A 21,307-nucleotide genomic window follows, 5' to 3' on the forward strand; every position below is an offset into this window, starting at 1 on the left:
ATTGAAAGACGAATTGCCCGGAGCTCCAGCAGGTTCATGTGGAGCCTGGACTCCGCCGGAGACCAGAGGCCTCAAATCTCCGCCTCTCCCATGTAGCCGCCGCATCCCAGAAGTGGCGCATCTGTCACCACTGTGAAGTCTGGTTGGGAAAAGGAGAGGGATCTGCCATTGACCCAGTCCTGGTTCGTTAGCCACAACTGCAATTGGTGTGCAGTGCCCTCCGAGCCCTGGATGATATCGGAAAGAGTCCCCTGATGCTGCGCCCACTGGAACTTCAGATCCCACTGCAGAGCCCACATATGCCACTTGGCATAGTCCACCAGCACGATGCAGGAGGCCATGAGACCCACCAGCCTCAGAGTCATTCTCACCGAAATCCGGGATAGAGGCTGAAACATCAGTATCATATCCCGAATATCCCAGACTCGCTGCTTGGGAGGATAAGACTGAAACTGCAATGTGTCCAGAACATCTCCGATGAAAGGGAGTGACTGAGGAGTCGTCAGGCATGTTGATAGTGAGCCCCAGCGAATGAAGGAGGTCCCCCTTAGTCTGGAGGTGGGAGACGACCGCCTGGGGCGAGCACGCCTTCAACAGCCAGTCGTGAAGATAGGGAAATATTGGAACCCCCGATCTGCGCAGATGAGCTGCGACCACTGCCATCACTTTCGTGAATACCCAAGGGGCACTGGTAAGTCCGAAGGGAAGCACGGTGAACTACACCACTGTACAAATTGTATACAAGTGCAGAAGGGTGGCCCTCACTGAAGAATACAGTGTAAGGAATATGCTACTTACCAGTATGCATCTGTTCTTGGCATGTAGAGCTGCAGAGTTGTACACTTAGCATAGATCGCCATCTGGTGTTGGGCCCGGATGTTTGCAGTTTGTTTTTGTTCTTGGACAGTCTTTGGAAGTCACGAGTTCGGTGACTCCTCCTTCGGTCCGTACTGCGCATGGGCTTCAGCTCCATCCTCAGATTGTTTTTCGCCAACAGGGAAATGATGGAGCGTAGTAATAACAGTGAGAAACCCATGTGTTGTATCTAAATAAGATGTACTGGAACGGATACAGGTAGCCGGGGAGGCGGGTGGGCGTGTACAACTCTGCAGCTCTACATGCCAAGAACAGATGCATACTGGTAAGTAGCATATTCCGTTCGAGGCATATGAGCTGCAGATTGTACACTTAGCATAGATTATATAGCAGTACCCAACCTTAGCGGCGACCACCGGTATCCGTTGCAGCTGTTTGAAAAAGTGTCTTTAGTACAGCCTGGCCCACCCTAGCTTGCTGCTTGGAATGCACATCTACACAGTAGTGTTTTGTGAAGGTGTGCGGTGTAGACCATGTGGCTGCTTTGCAGATGTCATCTAAGGGTATGTTCCCTAGAAAAGCCATAGAAGCCCCTAACTTTCTTGTAGAGTGGGCTTTAGGAGGAACAGATAATGTTCTCTTTGCCTTTTGATAGCAAATTTGTATGCATTTTACAATCCACCTAGCTATCCCTGATTTAGAAATGGGGTTGCCTTTATGTGGTGGAGAGAAGGAAACAAACAATTGTTTAGTCTTCCTGAAGGGTTGCGTTCTTTGTATGTAGTATAGCAACGCCCTTTTCACATCAAGTGTGTGTAAGGCCCTTTCTGCAACAGATTGGGGTTGCGAAAAGAAGACAGGTAATTCCACTGATTGATTGAGGTGGAAGGGGGAAATGACTTTGGGCAGAAACTTCGGATTTGTGCGAAGTATGACCTTGCTGTGATGCATTTGTATGTAGGGTTCCTGTATGGTGAACGCTTGTATTTCACCAACCCTTCTAAGGGAAGTGATAGCTACAAGGAAAGCTGTTTTCCAGGTGAGAAACTGTAGCTCACATTTGTGCATTGGTTCGAAGGGCGGACCCATTAGTCGTGTAAGAACTAAATTTAGATTCCATACAGGGGAAGGTGGTGCCCTGGGAGGAATTACTCGTTTAAGGCCTTCCATGAAGGCTTTAATAGCGGGCACTCTGAAGAGTGATAAATGCTGTCTGTTTTGTAGATAAGCAGCGATCGCTGCTAGGTGTAGGCGTATGGATGAATATGCCAGGTTACACCTGTGAAGATGGAGCAGATAGCATATGATGTGCTGTATGGATGCATCTAGAGGGTTGATTGTATTGTTACGGCAGTAAATTACAAATCTTTTCCACTTTGCGGCATAGCATGCTCTAGTGGTAGGACGTCTGGCTTCCATGATGATGTTCATGCAATCAGGGGGAAGGTTAAGGTATCCGAATTCTAGGATTTCAGGAGCCAGATCGCCAGGTTGAGCTGAGCTGGGTCCGGGTGCCTGATTTCTCCATGGTTCTGGGTTAGGAGGCTTGGGGATAGATGCAGTTTTTGATGTGGTACCACTGACAGTTGTAGTAGCGTGGTGTACCACGGCTGCCTGGCCCACGTCGGAGCTACCAGAATGAGTGTGAGGGAGTGCTGTTGTAGCTTCCTGACCACTAATGGAATTAGTGGGAGAGGTGGAAAGGCGTATGCAAATCTGCCTGACCAGTTCATCCATATCGCATTGCCCTTGGACAATGGGTGTGGGTATCTGGCGGCGAAGCTTGGGCATTTTTTGTTTTCGTGGGTGGCGAAGAGGTCTATCTGAGGATGCCCCCACTGTTGGAAGAATGGGTGAAGAACTTGTGGATGCAGTTCCCATTCGTGTAGTTGTTGTGTTTGTCTGCTGAGCAGATCTGCCATGGTGTTTTGTACGCCTGGAACGTGCTGTGCCAGGAGAAAGATGTTTTGGGGAATTGCCCATCTCCATATGCTCTGGGCTAAGCGGGAGAGCTGGGGAGAGTGTGTCCCCCCCTGTTTTTGTATATAATACATCGCAGTCATATTGTCTGTGCGAATGAGGACTGCTTTGCCCGAAATCTGTTTTTGGAAAGATTTTAGGGCTAGAAAGATCGCCAAGAGCTCCAGATGGTTGATGTGGAGCGATTTTTGCTGTGGCGTCCATAGACCTTGCATGGTGAGGTGTAGGAGGTGCGCTCCCCAGCCGGAGAGCGATGCGTCCGCTGTTAGAATCACCTGAGGAACCGGGTCCAGGAACGGCCGCCCTTTGGAAAGGTTTGTGGTGTTCCACCACTGCAGAGAGTGATGTGTGCGGCCGTCCACCAACACCAGATCCGTCAGCTGACCCTGGGCCTGGTTCCACTGTTGTGCTAGGCACTCTTGAAGTGGACGCATGTGGAGTCTTGCATGGGGCACTATGAAGATGCAAGACGCCATCATTCCTATGAGCTTCATAAACACTCTTGCTGGAAGAGAGTGTTGAGGAAGGAATGTTTTGCGTAAGGCTTGAATGCTTGTGATTCTGGCTGAGTTTGGATAGGCAATACCCTTGGAGGTGTCTATAGTGGCCCCGAGATATTGCTTTGTGTGAGATGGTATGAGGTGGGACTTTTGGTAGTTCACCGTGAAGCCTAGCTGGTGGAGCAGTTGGATGGTGCTGTTTGTATGTTGCACACATTGGTCGTAGGACGCGGCTTTTATCAGCCAGTCGTCTAGGTAAGGGAAGACGTGAATATGTTGACGTCTGAGGTGTGCTGCTACTACTGCTAGGCATTTGGTAAACACCCGTGGTGCGGTGGTGACCCCGAAGGGGAGAACCGTGAATTGGTAATGTTGCCCGTCCACCACGAACCTGAGGTATTTCCTGTGAGAGGGGTGTATTGGAATGTGAAAGTATGCGTCTTTCAGATCCAAGGTTGTGAGAAAGTCTCCCTGGCAGAGGAGTGGGAGGACTTGCTGTAGGGTGACCATGTGAAAATGGTCTGAATGTATGTAGGCATTTAGAGGCCGGAGGTCGAGAATGGGTCTGAGGGTCCCGTCTTTCTTTGGTATTAAGAAGTATAGGGAGTAGACCCCTAGATTTTGTTGATTGACGGGGACCTGCTCTATAGCGTGTTTTTGGAGGAGTGAGAGTACCTCGTTTGAGCAGTGTGGAATGTTCTTGAGACATTGGACGGTGCCTTGGTGGGATATTGGGTGGGGTAGATGTTAGTTCGAGACAGTACCCTGACCGAATGATTTGGGTCACCCATTTGTCCGATGTTATGGACTCCCATGTGTGGATAAAGTCTTGTAGTCTGCCCCCGACCGGAGTGGGATGGTCTGGGGGGAGCGGAGGGGAGTCATTGTGTGGGTGGGGTGGCAGAACGGGTGTTGTTGGTTTTGCCCCTGCCCTTATTGTTGTTGCCTCTGTAACCGCCCCTTTGATTGCCCTTTGAAAAGGTATTTTGAGGAGGGGACTTGTAGGAGGTAGAGGCGTTATCGGTGGAGGAGCCTCTGCCTGTGCCACGAAAGGACGAGCGTCGAAAGGAACGTTTAGAGGCTTGTGTTTGGAGTGCCCCCATAGACTTTGCTGTGTCTGTGTCCTTTTTCATCTTTTCCAACGCTTCGTCTACCTTTGGCCCAAAGAGAGTTTGCTGGTCAAAGGGGTGATTGAGTATGGACGCCTGGACTTCAGGCTTGAACCCTGAGATCCTGAGCCAGGCATGGCGACGAAGCAGGACACTTGTATTTATGGCTCTAGAAGCAGTGTCGGCTGCATCGAGGGCACACTTAATGGAGGTGTTTGTAATTAGTTTACCCTCCTGTATCAGGTCATGAGCCTTGCGCTTGTGTTTTTCTGGAAGGTGCTGCATAAGAGCCTCTAGTTCGTCATAGTGTGCTCTGTCATATCGCGCAAGCAGTGCTTGTGTGTTTGCAATGCGCCACATGTTTGCAGCTTGGGAGGCGGTGCGTTTACCAGACGCGTCCAGAAGTTTAGATTCCTTGTCTGGCGGTGGGGCTTCTCCTGAGGATTGGGAGTTAGCCCGCTTTCTAGCTGTGGAGACAACTAGGGAATCTAGGGGAGCAGGGCCCTTAATGTATGCAGGGTCTGTGGGTGCCGCTTTGTACTTCTTCTCTATTCTAGGGTTCAGTACTCTGGCCCTGACAGGGTCTTTGAACACCTCTGTGGCGTGCTTGGTGACGCCCTTAAGCATGGGTAAGATAGAAGTAGATTTGTCTTGTATGTCAAATGTATCCAGTAGGAAGTCTTCTTCCACTGGTTCACTGTGCATGTCCACCCCATGATAGTGTGCTGCTCTCTGCACTAAATGATGAAACCCTAAGGAGTCCTCTGGAGGAGACGGCCTGGATGGGTATAGGTCGTCCTGAGGTATATCTGGTATATCAGGGTTATTGTAATCCTCCCATGGGTCTGGGGTCCCTGGTGGAGTGGGATCCATTGGGGCGTCCGCCGGGTAATTGTCCGGGTCCCCGTCATCCGGATCTGGGGATGGGGCCGGATCGTAGTGAGGTGGAGGTGGCGGAGACCTGGGAGGGGGAGGGGGTGGAGGTGGTGGAGGAGGTAGGGGAGGCGGTAGTGGGAAGGGCACTCTGAGGGGTGAAGTAGCAGAGTCCTTCCTTTTGGGTGGTGGAGGAGGAGCCGGAGTATCAAGGCGTCTTTTCTTGATAATTAAAGTCAATAGTCCAGTCTTTGGATCTTTGGACAGAGTCTTTTGTAGAGGGTCTGGTGTAAACAGAGCCAGTGGCGTCGAATCGTCCGTCGGCACCGGTGATTTCGGAGCCGAGGGCTTCGATGGTTTGTGTGCGCCATGCTTTTTTGGGGCCTCCTGTTTTTTCGGCGTCGAAGGAGTTTTCGGCGTCGGAGCGTCGGTGCCGACAGATTTATGTTTGTGTTTGGTCGGCACCGAGAGTCCAGGCTTCGGCACCGGTGGCTTCGGAGTCGAGCTGGATATTGCTTTCTTCGGTGCCGGATGCTGTTTTTCGGCACCGGGCGTCGGCTGGCTCGATCCCGAGCTGCCGTGAGACTTTGGGTGCTTCGACACCGAGCCCGAAGGTGGGGTGGTCGAAGCTTTGGTCTTGGTTTTGCCCAGGCCGGCAGGCGAGGGAGTAACCTGAGTCTCTTTGGTTTTGGGCGCGGGGGTGGGAGGGGGCACAGTACTCACGGCCCGCTGCGCCGGTGTGATGTCCTCCACGTCGGAGTCGTCGGCTTCGGAAGCGCTGACGACCTCTTCTTCCTGCTCGGTGTGTGTTTGCCCCGAAGCTTCGGCGCCGTCTCCGAAGATGTCCGGTGGAGCTGCAGACGATGAGTGCGCCATGGTGCGTCGAGCTTTTCGATCCCGGATGGTTTTCTTCGATCGAAAAGACTTACAGGCGGGGCAGTCTCTGGCCTCGTGTTCTGGAGAGAGGCAAAGATTACACACCTGATGGAGGTCGGTGTGGGGAAATTTAGACCCACATTTTGGGTACTTTTTGAACGGAGTCCTTTCCATCGGCCGGGACCGGAGTCGAGGAGGGCCCGAAGGCCGGTGCCGATGTACGGGATGGAGAAAAGTGCCGCTTCGAGAGATGAAGAGGATGATGAAGAAACTCGAAGATACGAGGATTTTCCGTCGAGGCTGGAACCGTAGAAGTTCGAAGCCGGAGCACGAAGTATCACATCCGAGCCCGATGGCGGAAAAAAACAATCTGAGGATGGAGCCGAAGCCCATGCGCAGTACGGACCGAAGGAGGAGTCACCGAACTCGTGACTTCCAAAGACTGTCCAAGAACAAAAACAAACTGCAAACATCCGGGCCCAACACCAGATGGCGATCTATGCTAAGTGTACAATCTGCAGCTCATATGCCTCGAACACAAGTTTCTAAAAGAGTTGCTCATCGGTTACACAGAGTTGGAGGATTATAAAAACAAATCATGCCAAATTATTTCCAGTAAACTGGTTACACTGGCAGTGATCACCACTGTACACTCCTCTGTTGATTATCCTAACTAAACTATGTGGCTACACAAGCTGTGATCACCCACTGCATTATCCTTTCATTACTGAAGCACTTGGTGACAGAATGAATCAGTAAAAAGCTTCACAAAAGATGGATGTCAGCAACGCATGAGTGACAGCGCACCCTGTTCAGTTTGACCTCTTGCGTTGTTTTCACTGGGTCTTAACCAGTATGATGAATTTGCGCAAATACGCAGTCCAGTATTTGACCACAGAAGATCCAAGTGAAGCTGCACGAAAGCTTTGTCTCACTCTCGCAGGCAACATTGCCTTCTAACGATATGGGTCACAGTAAGCAACACATCATGCCACGCCCATGCTGTCGCTCAATGTCACATTTCACTGCAATGCTACCTGCCAATACTTTCCTCTCCCTTCCACACTGAAATACATACAATGCCGCGTTTCAAGGACTCACCACGTCACAAATGCGCTTCCTTCTTAGTGAGGCTGTTGCTTTCCATATTAAAGCTTTCCTTTAATCTCACAGCTTAATGTAGAATTAACGGTTCATTCGTTCAGACACTGTCGGCTCAATGATTATCGGTCATACAAGCCACTGCCCACTTGCTCCATCTGCCTCGTAGTAGTCGAATATCATCTCCTTGGATGAAAACAGTATTTAACTGGACAGTGAATGTCCCCACAATGTGATGGTTGTGTTGAGGTGAATATCCCTTCCATAGCTCATCGCCAGTGAAAAGTCAATGAAAGGAAGAGCCATGATCAGGAACTAGGCGACTTAGTATTTATTCACCTGAGCCACCAACGACAATTGTTCCAAATGTTGCCGCATAAACCTCAATAGATGAGATTACTGAGTACTAAACTCTGGCACTGATGTATCATCGGTGTAAACCCTACACACTCATTCCTTCTCCTGCTCTCACTCACCACTTAGTTGGGGTTGTTGATGTCCAGGAGACAATTTTTACTTTTAACAGCAAAGCCTGATTAGAACTGTTTCATAATCAAGCCTCCTTTGCAGTTAATAGCCTGCATCTAAAAAGAATATATAATAATAGAGGGTTGCTCATCCATGCTAAAGAAATTATTAGTCATAAGATTGCAAGCATCTAAACAGCATTGCAATTCTTCACTATTTGGTGACCAATAGCAGTCCAGTCTTAGATTTTGTATTCACAAACCATGGTGGCACAATACAAATTCAATCTCAAACCTTGTTGTGGCATGCACTTATTTAAAAGAAAAAAAATTCCAAAATGATCGCACAGACAAATATAAAGCTTGTGGAATCAGGAAAAGTATTCCCTAATGTCTGCATTACAGGTGATGAATCAGATGGACATCATATATTCAATAACATACTCAAATCAACAAGTGACAAAAAAGGCAAAAATACATCTTCTACTTAATACAATCCAATACCCAAAAGAACTGCTCAGTGAAGATACTGTGGTCTTATTTATTGAGAACATGTAAAAAAGGGATTTCGTTTATCATAAAATATAAATAAGTCTGTAGCCTATTCAACCATCTGTCCTCGAACCTTTTAAGTCTAGGATATGTGCTGAAAAATAGCAGAGTCAACTAAAGGATGCCCCATGGGCAGAAATCGAAACTGTTTGTACTTATCTCGGAACCGAATACCCTTGGCCGCTGCCTGGTGGAGCTGTCCTAAGCTGCTACAGAGGAGTCTGGACCTCTTGGCCGTCACCTACCCAGCCGGACTTCAGGCATTGTTTTTCATGGTTCTTCTTGGCTTATCTGTCTTTCACACTGACTGTTTGGTTCCCCCTGATGGACTTTCCCCCTCCTACCTACCTTGACTCGATCAGCATTCCCCTCCCCTGTTTTCCTTTCCCTCTCTCTGTTCCGCCACACACTAGCAGTATGTGCTATTGTGGGTTCATCAGGTGTCCTTATATGCTATTCGCTAGTAACTCTTGTTGTTACTATGTAATCATTGTGTAACCTATGTAAAATTTGTAAATTGCAACTCGCTGTTACTTATGTAATGCGCTCTGATACCTCCGGGTCTAGCCATCGCTATATAAAACTCAAATTTAAAAAATAAAAATGGCCATCTGGTTGCACATCCAAGCATGTTGTCTTGTAATAAGGAATTTTGTCACCTTACTAGCAGAGACACTTATTTTTCATGCACACAAACAATGAGAAACCCCTGAACCACAATAGATGCCGTTACTATTGTACTGCTGCAAAATCGGACTACAGATTTGACAATTATTGAACCATTTCTAACATGCCATTTATCATTAAAATGATTTAAAAGCAACTAAACAACTGCAAACACAGAAGCACATCAGACAGACAGAAATCAATGCTTCTGGCGGGGTTAAAACTATATTGGTTTAACATTTCTGGACCTATCAGCTATAAAGGATACTATGGACCACAAAATACTCATGCAAATACTTAAAGATTGGGGGAATGGAGGCATTGAAGTATAATGCTTGGTTTGATTCCATTGTTGCGGTTAGTCACATGAAAGAATGAAATAGACAAGCATGAGTCCAACCAAATGAAGGTAAAATGCAGTGTGCCAAAGGGATCCTCATCCTTATCTCCACTGTAGTTCAAAAGATAGATGTACATGCCACCAAACATTTAGTGTTTAAGTGAAATATGTAAGCCCGAACAAATCACTTCAAACTTGAAGATAAAAGACATCAAGGCTACGTGTTTGGGCTACAATTTGAATATTGTCACCCACACAAAGTTGATATCCAGACCCAAGCTTCAGTTACCCGTGTTAAAAATCATTAACAGCTTTGTCTTAAAGAAAGGAAAACGTCTTTACATACAAGGAAACTACAGGTGAAGGAAATGTTTTTTTAAGTAGAAAGCCACATGCAGACTTGCTGGTGTTCAAACGTATTTGGGTGACCACACTCATACAATTTTATATTTGTAGAATAAAGATGTGAAAAGCAGCTGCTTCTTTCAGCATAATGTCTGCTTCAGAAGAGTATCCGGGTATGAAGACAATTGCCTTCAGTGAGTCTCTTTAAAGGGTGCAGCTAAGTCACTTATGCAGTATCAAAGATTACCTCCCCAGGGGATTTTCGGTCCTGCTGGCTCCTTCCGGGCTTCGAAACACCTTTTTTCCATGTGGCTTTTGGGGTCCGCCACACCTTGGTGTCACCATCAGCTTCAGATCTGATAGGAGAATCACTGTCCCTGAAAGAGCTAAGTGTTAGTAAAAGGCTCACCAATACAGAGGGATTTGACAAAAATGGCATCTTAAACTTAAGTGACTTCCTTGAGGCAGTCTACGACTTGCGCATATGTGTAAAAAGACAATGTGTATTTTCAAGAACTAACAAGTTTGCAACAGCTCAGCTCTCAGTCAGACCCAATAAAGTAACCTGCACGTACCAGGACTGTCTGGCATTTGTTTAATTAGCAATCATTTTTTTGTATAATCGGTTTATTAAATTTTCACACACATTACAAAGCAAAACATGTTACAATCATTTATGGATGTCAATGGGGATGACAGAGGTGCGAATCAGCTTTAGGAACAATGATCTAGACATTCTGTCACATGTAGTGGCATATATGAACCTGTCTACGGTTGTGCAGTCTCACACATCAATGTTTCTGATTATTTACATCAAGGCAATTATTCGGTTTGACTGTGGTATCTCACAACAATCAGTAAACAATCATTTTTCATCAGCAATCATGTAGAAATAACTACTCAACGTTCAGATACAAACTAGTATTAAAAAACAGAAATGTATAATACTAGTGTCGCTCCATCCATACTGAAGAAAGTAATACTCATAAAATTTCAAGTTCAGTTTAAATAGCAATTTTATTCATCGCTAGCTGGTGATTCACAGCAGCCACAACTTAGATTTGGTATTCACAAACCATATTTGCATGATGCAAACACACTCACAAACACGAACACACACTGCATGTATAAAAGAAAAAAATCTAAAATAATCACACCTATAAATTTTAGGCTTGATGAGTCAGTAATTCTCAGATCTAAAAACAGAGTGCCCTTAAACAGAAAACCGATAACAATGAAAATGTCTATTTTATACTTCCGACCAGTATGAAGAGTTTAAGCTACTGTGAGCCACATTCCCTCAACGGTTTTAAACAAACTGCAGAAGCAAATAACCAAAATAGGGCAACTTCCGCATAAACTACGCCAAGAAAAATCACAATTACAGATTTTTCTAACACTGTTTTATAATAATGAGACACATTTGAAGTGACATGTATAAAAAATTAAGTTCACTTAATGAGTGACTGATTTGGTCATCTTAGTTCAAAGGGATCAACAGAGTGGCCCACGCACACTTTTAAATATCAGCATTCCAATTGTGTAGCCTTCCTACAGATTCACTCTTTAAAAAACACAATGAAATTACCAGCCATACCAGCAACCATCATTACAACACAGCTTTGACTCCTCTAACACAAACTAAAATAAAACATAAGTATCTAGTTACAATGCACCAAACACCCAATGAACCAAGACCAAAATAATCAGGCCGGTCATGGTCATTCCACTTTTTAGTACTTTAGTGATGAACTCCTTATCTCATATCTTTCAATCGATCGATCTAGTATAACTGACCTCCACTGATCAAGTAGCTAGAACTTAGAAGGCTTCAATTACCTCTGCACATCTCTCAAGTATTTAGGACGTTTAATTTCTGGTGACATTTCGGTCAGATCTTGCTTCTCGCTTCCTTTTTCTTTCAGTTTCACCTTTGAGAGAGACAAAATGCTCCTTTTAGTTACTGCATCATTCACAGTTTACTTATATTGAGGCACAAATGCTTATCGCCTTCTAAATAAGTTGAAACACAAAAGTTAAAAAACAAAAAAAACACTGTCATTCTGTTAATATGACAATAAAAATTAAATGATGTTGGCAAACAGTGATTGCTTGAATTTACTCCAACCTGCTTTACTTCTTTTCACAGGGGTAGATCTCTATAACTGTGGCAGGTCATCTGCTTCATTTGCTATTATAACCATTAGACCAAAACAACCTCACCCCACGCTGGGGTATTCTTTTGCACTAGTGGTGTAAGTCCTTCCAATCCTATTGCACAAGTTACTACTTGTGTAACGATATATCTGTAAGAGACATTAGTTAGTGATTGATTCCTTACCTTAGAATATCCCCAGGCGTCAGACTGGATCCGGAAAGTTTTGCTAGCAGTACCCCTGCGCGTCAGTAGGTGGTGTCCTGAGGCTCCGCGTCTGTCGCTGGCGTCGTCAGCGCCGAGATGCTGTCACGGAGACTACTTAGGTGCCACCCATGCGCGCTGACGTCAGTTCTGTACACGACTTTCCGCGCCAGAAACTGACCACTGGTGCCATGAAACTAGGGCCCTGAAAGGGGGATGACCTTAACCCTAGAATCAGTTCGCAGAACGGGGAGGATGGGTGGGGCGGTAAGGAATCTATCACTAACTAATGTCTCCTACAGATATATCGTTACCCAAGTAGTAACTTGTGCATCTGAAAGAGACAAGTTAGTGATAGATTCCTTACCTTAGAATAGATACCCCAGCAATACCAACCCCGGTGGAAGGTCAGCGAACAGATTACACCAGAAAGTCACGGAGAACAGAACGGCCAAAGAAGCCGCTTCTCCGGACTTGACTCTCAAGGCAGTAATGCTTGGTAAACGTGTGCAGCGAGGCCAACGTAGCTGTCTGACAAATGTCCTGCAAGGGAACGCCGCGTCCCAAGGCAGTGGTGGCTGCAGTTGCCCTGATCGAATGGGTACTCAGCCCCACAGGAGGCTCCTTCTTAGCCAAGGAGTAACATGCTTTGATGCACAGAACGACCCACCGCGAGAAGGTCCATTTGTGCATAGCCCGACCTTTTTTGGCGCCCTCGTAGCCAACAAAGAGCTGGTCATCCACCCGGAACTGCTGCGTACGCTTCAGATAGAATGCGAGCGTACATTTCAGGTCCAGACAGTGGAGCCTCTCCTCCTCCCTTGAAGGATGCAGAGGCGGAAAGAAGGTGGGCAAAGTGATGGTCTGCCCGATGTGGAAGGGCGTGACAACCTTTGGCAAGAAAGGAGGACGGGTCCTTAAAACCACCTTGTCCTGATGAACAGAAAGGAAAGGAGACTTGGAAGAAAGAGCCTGGAGCTCACTCACTCGCCTGGCAGAGGTGATAGCTACCAGGAAAGCCGTCTTGAGAGTCAGAAGACGCAAAGGACAGTTATGAAAGGGGCTCGAAGGGAGCGCACATTAGATATGTCAAGACAAGGTTCAAGTCCCATTGAGGCATTATGAACGGCACAGGAGGAAACGTGTGCGTAATGCCTTTCAGGAAACGGTTAACAACCGGGGACTTAAAAAGAGAAGGCTGATCTGCAAGCCGTAAAAAGGCGGAGATGGCCGAAAGATAACCTTTGATAGTGCCCAGAGCAGGGCCCTTCTGGGCCAAAGGAACAGAAGGTCTTCAGAAAGAGGGGCAGAAAGGGGATCCACAGCCTTCGCTGTGCACCATGCCACAAACTTGTTCCACCTGCAGGCGTATACCGTTTTAGTGGAGGGACGCCTGGCTGCCAGAATGACATCACAGACTTCGGGAGGAAGATCGAAAGCTGTCAACTGTCGCCGCTCAATCTCCACGCATGGAGGTGGAGGCTGGACAGGTTCGGGTGGAGGACCGTCCCCTGCTGCTGCAACAGAGGATCCTCCCGAAGAGGCAGACGGATTGGGGGATTGATCGCCATGCTGAGTAGCTCGGGATACCAGTATCTTCGTGCCCAATCCGGAGCCACAAGGATGACTTGGGCTCGGTCGCGCCAAATCTTCTTCAGCACTCTGGACAGAAGTGGTATAGGCGGAAAGGCGTACAATAGACCGCAACTCCAGTCGCGACGAAAAGCGTCGCCGAGCGAGTGCCGCCTTGGAAATTCCAATGCGCAGAACTGATGACATTGCGCGTTCTCTACGGTGGCGAATAGATTTAACCAAGGCTCTCACCACTGCTGAAAGAGACCTTGCACCACGTCCGAGTTCAGACGCCATTCGTGATCCATCAAGCACCGGCGGCTGAGTTTGTCTGCCCTGGCGTTCAGAGAACCTGCCAGGTGTTGAACCACCAAGGTAATGCCTTGATGTTCCAGCCATGTCCAGAGGCGCAGAGCCTCCTGACATAGGGTCCAGGACCTCACCACGCCCTGTTTGTTGCAATACCACATGGCGGTGGTGTTGTCCGTGAACACCTGCACCACACTTCCCCGGACAGAGGGAAGGAATGCCTTCAGTGCAAGTCTGATCGCCCGAAGCTCCAACAGATTGACATGGAGCCGGGACTCCGCCGGAGACCAGAGGTCTCTGATCTCCGCCTCTCCCAAGTGGTCTCCCCATCCCAAGAGGGACGTATCCGTCACCACTGTGTGCTCCGGTTGGGGAAGGGAGAGGGATCTGCCACTGACCCAATCGCGATTAGTGAGCCACCACTGCAATTGTTGTGTAGTGCCCTCCGAGATCTGGACATGATTGGAGAGGTTGCCCTGATGCTGCGCCCACTGGAACTTCAGGTCCCACTGCAGAGCCCGCATATGCCATCTGGCATGTGTCACCAGCAGGATGCAGGAGGCCATCAGGCCCAGAAGCTGGAGGGTCATCCTGACGGAAACCCGGGACAGAGGCTGAAAGATCGGAATCATAGCCTGAATATCCCGGACTCGCTGCTCGGGAAGATAAACCCGAAACAGCGTCGAATCCAGAACCGCTCCAATGAAGGGGAGCTTCTGAGAGGGACTCGGGTGCGACTTCGGCACGTTGATGGAGAACCCCAGCAAATGCAGGAGGTCGGCCATAGTCTGAAGGTGGTTGACGACTGCCTGGGGCGAGCCCGTCTTCAACAACCAGTCGTCGAGGTAGGGGAAGACTGACACCCGACCTGCGCAGATGAGCTGCGACCACCGCCATCACCTTCGTGAACATCCGAGGGGCGCTGATAAGGCCGAAAGGGAGCACGGCAAACTGAAAATGCTCCTGGCCTACCGTGAACCGCAAGTAACGCCGGTGGGAGGGCACGAAGGGGATGTGAAAATATGCGTCCTGCAAGTCCAAGTCTCCAGGGTCGAGGGCAGCCAAGACCTGAGCCAGAGTCAGCATTTTGAACTTCTCCTTCCGGAGGAAGCGGTTGACGTTCCGGAGGTCCAAGATGGGACGCAGACCCCCTATGTCCTTCTTGGGGACCAGAAAGCAGTGGGAATAACAACCACTCCCTACTTCTGGCCCGGAAACGCAGTCTATGGCCCCCTTGGCCAAGAGGGCCGCAACTTCCTGCTGGAGAGTCGCCAAGTGTTCCCCCTACATGCAGTGGTACTGAGGTGACATGGCTGGAGGGGTGGACAGAAAGGGAAGGGAGTAACCCTTGCGGTTGATCTGAAACACCTACTTGTCCGATGTGATAGCGTGCCAGTGGGGGAGGTGATGGCGAATCCTGCCACCCACTGGTGTGGGGTGTTCCACAAAGCTCAGATTATGAAGGTTTGAAGGTAGAAGCAGCTGATTCCCAGAGCCGCCCCTGCGGAAGCCGCGTCCGCGCTGAGGCTGGTTCTGTACAGGCTTGCTGAAGGAACGTGCCTGGGCGCCCCTGCCTTGGCCACGAAAGGAACGTAAACCAGGAGTAGCCGGGCTCTTCGTGGAAAGACCCAAGGACTTGGCCGTGGCCCGCGAGTCCTTAAAACGCTCAAGTGCACTGTCAGCCTTATCGCCAAACAGGCGAGTGCCATCGACGGGAATGTCCATGAGTGAGCTCTGGACATCGGGTGAGTACCCAGTAGATCGCAACCAGGTGTGGTGACGCAGCGCCACAGTCGTAGAAATCGCCCTGCCCTACGAGTCAGCGGTGTCCAAACCACACCGAATGGCAAACTTAGCCGCATCCTTACCCTCAGCAACCGCCTGGGAAAGCACAACATGGACGTCCTCAGGACACTGAGGTAACACCTGAGCAACCGTATCCCACACCGCGTGGGAATAGCGGCCCAATAAGCAGGCGGTGTTCATCGACCGCAGCCCCAAGCTGGCCGAAGAGAACAACCGCTTACCGAACTGTACCAGCTTCTTAGAGTCCTTATCTGGCGGAGCCGTGGGAAAGGCACTCTGCGGCGTCGAGGCTTGGATAACCAGACTCTCAGGCGTGGGATGAGTGGTCAGAAACGCGGGGTCACCAGGCGCCGGGGGACCTCAGCAGCCCAACGGAGCACAATCGTATAGGAAGCACCCTCCTCCATGGTAGGCAGGGGAGAGGCAAACCCCGGGTCAGAAGAGACATCGAGGTCACCGGCGTCCTCCAGATCGTCCACCCAGTCCTGCTCGGAGTCACACTGACGGGCAAGAGGGTCCTCGGACCCCTCCTAGTCATCCTCCCCCTCTGTTGCAGAAGGAACCGGTCGCGGCGGTAGAGCCGGGGAAGGGACATACGGCGTCGGAAACGGCACCGTGAACGGCGCCGGTCGGGCCGGCGCCGTCTCCCAATGCGGATCCCAGGCAGGAACTAAATGGTCCTGGAACCGGGGCAAGGGCGGAACGAACGGCACCCACTGCAGCGCCGGAGGCAGAGCCGAGGGCGGTGCTGGGGCCGGAAGCGCCGGACCTCGTGGCACCGGGGCCAATGGCGTAGGATCCTGTGGCGTCGAAGCTGGATCTGCCGACGGCCGAACAGGATCTGGACACGGGACCGCGGGGCCTAAAGGCGCGCCGGCGGGAGCCCGAGGTCTAAACAGGCGGTCCATGGTGGCAAGAAATTCTTGCACCTGTTCGGGAGTCGCCGACAGACCCGGGTAAGGCGGATAGGCCGCGGGACTCCCAGGCTCCAAAGGACCCGCAGGGGCAGAACCCCTGTCCCCCTCGTCCACATCCGAGGACCGACGGGGGGACGTCGGAGAGCGAACACGCTTCTTCGACTTCTTTTTATGTACGAGGGCGAAGACTTGGAGCCCGAGGAGCGACGACTGCGGCCTGCGAGCGGTCCCGGGAACAGCCCCTGGACCTGGAACGGCGCTGGGACGAGTGCCAGACCTCCAGTAGTTTCCGGCGCCGCTCCCTCAAGGCCTTCGGGGCCATGGCCTGACAGTACCGGGAGTCGTGGTCGGTCTCCAGGCAGTAGAGGCAAACATCGTGGGGGTCAGCCACCGACATATTGCGACGGCAGGCCCCACAAGACTTAAATCCAGGCATCCCTACGTGCTCCAGGAAAAAAAAAAGGGGAGACAAAAGTCTCAAAAGAGTAGTCAAAATGTGACTACGGTACGTGCTCTATCCGGATCGGCGCTTGCTGACGTGGAAAAAGAAAGAACTGACGTCAGCGCGCATGGGTGGCGCCTAAGTAGTCTCCGTGACGTCATCTCGGCGCTTACGACGCCAGCGAAGGACGCTGAGCCGCAGGACGCCTCCTACTGACGCGCAGGGGTGCTGCTAGCAAAACTTTCCGGATCCAGTCTGTCGCCTGGGGATATTCTAAGGTAAGGAATCTATCACTAACGTGTCTCTTTCAGATACCACCAACACATCCCATACCAGTTAGTGTGAGAAACAAATGTCATATTTATTCTGATTAAAATAACTTATTTTTTAAACCACAATTTTATAACATCACTGTTTTATAGTGTGACGCCTTTCTAGTAAATTTATTTTTATCCATTTAGAACTCTCTAATGCCATTACAAAAGTAGATTTCTTACCTTTGGTTTACGGTCTTTTTATTTCATACTTGATTTTCACACCCTTTGCTCGTCTTACAAGACTACCAAGAATCGGATTGAGTGGTTGCACGTGGCTCTGGCAGCAGAATTACAGAAATATATAGGTGTCACCTGTGCCAGTCTCCTCAGTTCTGTTCAATTCCACACATTTCATGTAGATCAGTACAGGACCAGGAGTTGAACATTATGACGCCACATAGTATTGGATACTGTGGACCATGGTGTCCTGCCGGACCTGGCCATCTCATCTGCAAGTGTTTTTTAGAATGTGAGCCAAAAAGATAATGAAGCCTCTGCTGGCATGTCTGCCCTGGTAGAGGCACCGGGTCACAGTCTGAGTGTATGATGATTGGTTTTGTTTTGTAAATGCGCAATGCCTATGGGCAAGATAAGATAAGGTCAAAGTTGGTTTGGTGTCTAACAACTGAATCATCCTGGATCATGGGCCGGCTCGGGTGAAAGCGTATACCAAAGTCAGTAGCTGGTAACAAGAGGGTTAGAAGGTGACAAAGAGAGATCCGCTGGGAATAACCCAACTGGTGGCACCTTCTAAGAATAATTGCCCGAGCTCAAACACCAGATTCTCCTCAAGCTGGTCCGTTACCAACATTTGCTTCCTGCAGTTGCAGCATGGTTTGAAATGTATAGTTTCTTACCTGTCGGTGTAGTTTTGTAACTTGAAGACTTTCTGGATTCACTGTGCTGTGCATTATTCCGCCATCTAGTGGTTGGGTCCGGAATGAATATGCTACTTACCAGTATGCATCTGTTCTTGGCATGTAGGGCTGCTGACATTCATATCTGTGCATAGATCGCCGCCTAGTGTTGGGTCCGGATGTTTGCACGTTGTTGTCCTGGAAGAGTCTTCGAAGTATCCTTGGATAGGTGACTCCTCCCCTGGACTACAGTGCGCATGGGCATCCTCTCCATCCTCAGATTGTTTTTCGCCATTGTGGCCGTGATGGAGTAGATACAGAAAGTGATGACCATGCTTACAGTAATTCTGAGAGCTGCAGCTGCTACAGGCGCCGGGGAGGAGGGAGGGCGATATGAATGTCAGCAGCCCTACATGCCACGAACAGATGCATACTGGTAAGTAGCATATTCAGTTCGAGGCATGTGGGCTGCTGAATTCATATCTGTGCATAGAATATATAGCAGTGCCCTCTTATTAGCGGCGGCTACCCGTGCCAGCTGCAGCGGTCTGAAAAAGAGTTTTGAGAACAGCCTGTCCTACAGCTGCCTGCTGTTTTGATTGCACATCTACACAATAGTGTTTGGTAAATGTATGTGTAGTGGACCAGGTGGCTGCGCTACATTTCATGCAAAGGAATGTTTCCTAGGAAAGCCATGGAGGCCCCTAACTTACGTGTTGAGTGGGCTCGAGGGGGAATCGTTAAAGTGCGTTTAGCCTTTTGATAGCAAATTTGAATACATTTAACGATCCATCTGGCTATTCCTGCTTTGGAGATAGCGTTACCTTTGTGGTGTGGGGCAAAGGCAACGAAAAGTTGATTTGTTTTTCTAAAGGGTTTGGTCCTGTCGATATAATACATGAGGGCCCTTTTTACATCTAGTGTATGGAGTGCCCTTTCTGCGACAGTTTGTGGGTTTTGAAAGAAAACAGGCAGTTCAATAGTTTGATTCATATGGAACTGCGATACCACCTTAGGCATGAATTTGGGGTTGGTACGTAGTACGACCCTGTTGGCGTGAACCTGTATGAATGGCTCTTGGACGGTTAGTGCCTGGAGTTCACTAACTCTTCGTAAAGAAGTTATCGCTACTAGGAAAGCTACTTTCCAGGTAAGGAATTGAATCTCATATGAGTGTAGAGGTTCAAAGGGTGGACCCATCAGGCGTGTGAGGACCAAGTTGAGGTTCCACACTGGGGCTGGTGGGTGGGTAGGTGGAATGACTCGTTTGAGTCCTTCCAAGAATGCTTTGATGGCAGGCACTCTGAATAGAGAGAGGTGCTGCCTGGTTTGTAGATAGGCTGAGATTGCGGTCAAATGGACACGTATAGAGGTGTACGCCAGATTGCATCGTATAGGTGTAATAGGTAACAAATAATGTTTTGGATGGACGCGTCTAGCGGGTTAATGTCATTATTATTGCAATAAATGACGAACCTCTTCCATTTGGCTGCATAGCAAGCTCTGGTAGTGGGTCTCCTGGCCTCCTTAATGATGTCCATACAGTCAGGTGGCAGGTTTAGGTAGCCAAACTCTAGGACTTCAGGAGCCAGATTGCCAGGTTCAGCTGTTGCGGATCTGGGTGCTGAATCTCTCCATGGTTCTGCGTCAAATGCGCGGGTTTGATCCGCAGCCTTTGATGCGGCACCACGGAAAGTTCGAGAAAGGTGGTGTACCATGGCTGGCGTGCCCACGTTGGAGCAACCAGGACGAGTGTCAGCGAGTGTTGTCTGAGTTTGCGTGCCACCAGCGGTATCAGTGGTGCTGGGGGAAAAGCGTACGCAAATCTGCCGGACCAGTTCATCCATATCGCATTGCCTTGCGACTGCGGATGTGGGAACCTGGCGGCAAAGTTTTTGCATTTTGCTTTTTCGCTTGTCGCGAATAGGTCTATCTCTGGATGACCCCACTGCTGGAAGTACGGTTGGAGTACTGATGGGTGTAACTCCCACTCGTGCATCTGGTGGCTGTGTCTGCTGAGCAGATCCGCCATCTGGTTGTCCTTGCCGGGGAGGTGTTCTGCCATGAGGAACATGTTCCTCTGAATGGCCCACTTCCACAGGCTCTGAGCCAGATGAGACAACTGTGGAGAGTGTGTTCCTCCCTGCTTCTGTATGTAGTACATTGCAGTCATGTTGTCCGTCCGGATCAACACGACTTTGTTGCACAAGTGTACTTTGAATGCTTTCATAGCGAGGAAGATTGCCATCAGCTCTAGAAGGTTGATGTGCATTTTCTTTTGTTGTTGTGTCCATAGTCCCTGCACTGTGTAATGGAGTACATGAGCTCCCCATCCCTGGAGAGACGCGTCCGCCGTCAGTATTATCTGTGGGACAGGCTCTTGGAACGGTCGTCCCTTGCAAAGGTTTTGTGGATTCCACCAATGCAGAGAGTTGTATGCCCGACCGCTCACCAACACTAGGTCTTTCAACTGTCCTTGAGCCTGATTCCACTGACGTGCTAAGCACTCCTGAAGCGGGCGCATATGTAGTCTCGCGTGTGGGACTATGAAGATGCAGGAGGCCATTATGCCTATCAACTGCATGAACACTCGCGCGGGAAGGGAGTGTTGTGGTTTGAACTTGGAAATCAGCATTTGCATGCTGTTGATTCTCACTAAATTTGGCTGAGCTGTGGCCGTCAGAGTGTCTATAGTCGCACCGAGGTACTGTTGTACGTGTGCGGGCTGGAGATGGGATTTTGGGTAATTTAGTGAGAACCCCAGACTGTGAAGGAGGTGGATGGTGCGGGACATGTGGCTGGCACATTGCTGGGCTGACTTCGCTTGAACGAGCCAGTCGTCCAGGTAAGGGTAGACGTGTATGTGCTGCCTCCGTAGATGTGCCGCCACAGTAGCTAGGCACTTTGTGAACACCCTGGGTGCTGTTGTCACGCCGAAGGGAAGGACTTTGAATAGGTAGTGCTGCCCTTGAACAGTGAACCTGAGGTATTTCTTGTGTGAGGGGTGAATGGGTATGTGGAAATACGCATCCTTGAGGTCCAGTGTGGCCAGAAAGTCTCCCTGCTTGAGCGGCGGGAGGACTTGCTGTAGAGTGAGCATGTG

General features: G+C 49.4%; 1 protein-coding gene across 5 annotated transcripts in view; it reads right to left on the reverse strand.

Moving 5' to 3' along the window:
- LOC146797866 (RNA-binding protein 6-like) overlaps positions 1–21,307 on the reverse strand; it is a 1,129,330-nt gene that overhangs the window by 24,092 nt on the left and 1,083,931 nt on the right. For 3 of the 5 annotated variants that reach the window (XM_085625068.1, XM_085625070.1, XM_085625067.1), the window contains 2 exons: positions 11,465–11,556; positions 9,873–10,011 (listed from right to left, as the gene is read on the reverse strand). In XM_085625068.1, coding sequence (XP_085481194.1) covers positions 9,873–10,011; positions 11,465–11,556 — 231 coding nt within the window. The remainder of the gene's footprint in view (positions 1–9,872; positions 10,012–11,464; positions 11,557–21,307) is intronic. The other 2 variants (XM_085625069.1, XM_085625071.1) reach the window with 1 other exon arrangement.

This window comes from Triturus cristatus, chromosome 9 (assembly GCF_964204655.1).
Source record: "Triturus cristatus chromosome 9, aTriCri1.1, whole genome shotgun sequence".
Taxonomy (NCBI): Eukaryota; Metazoa; Chordata; class Amphibia; order Caudata; family Salamandridae; genus Triturus; species Triturus cristatus.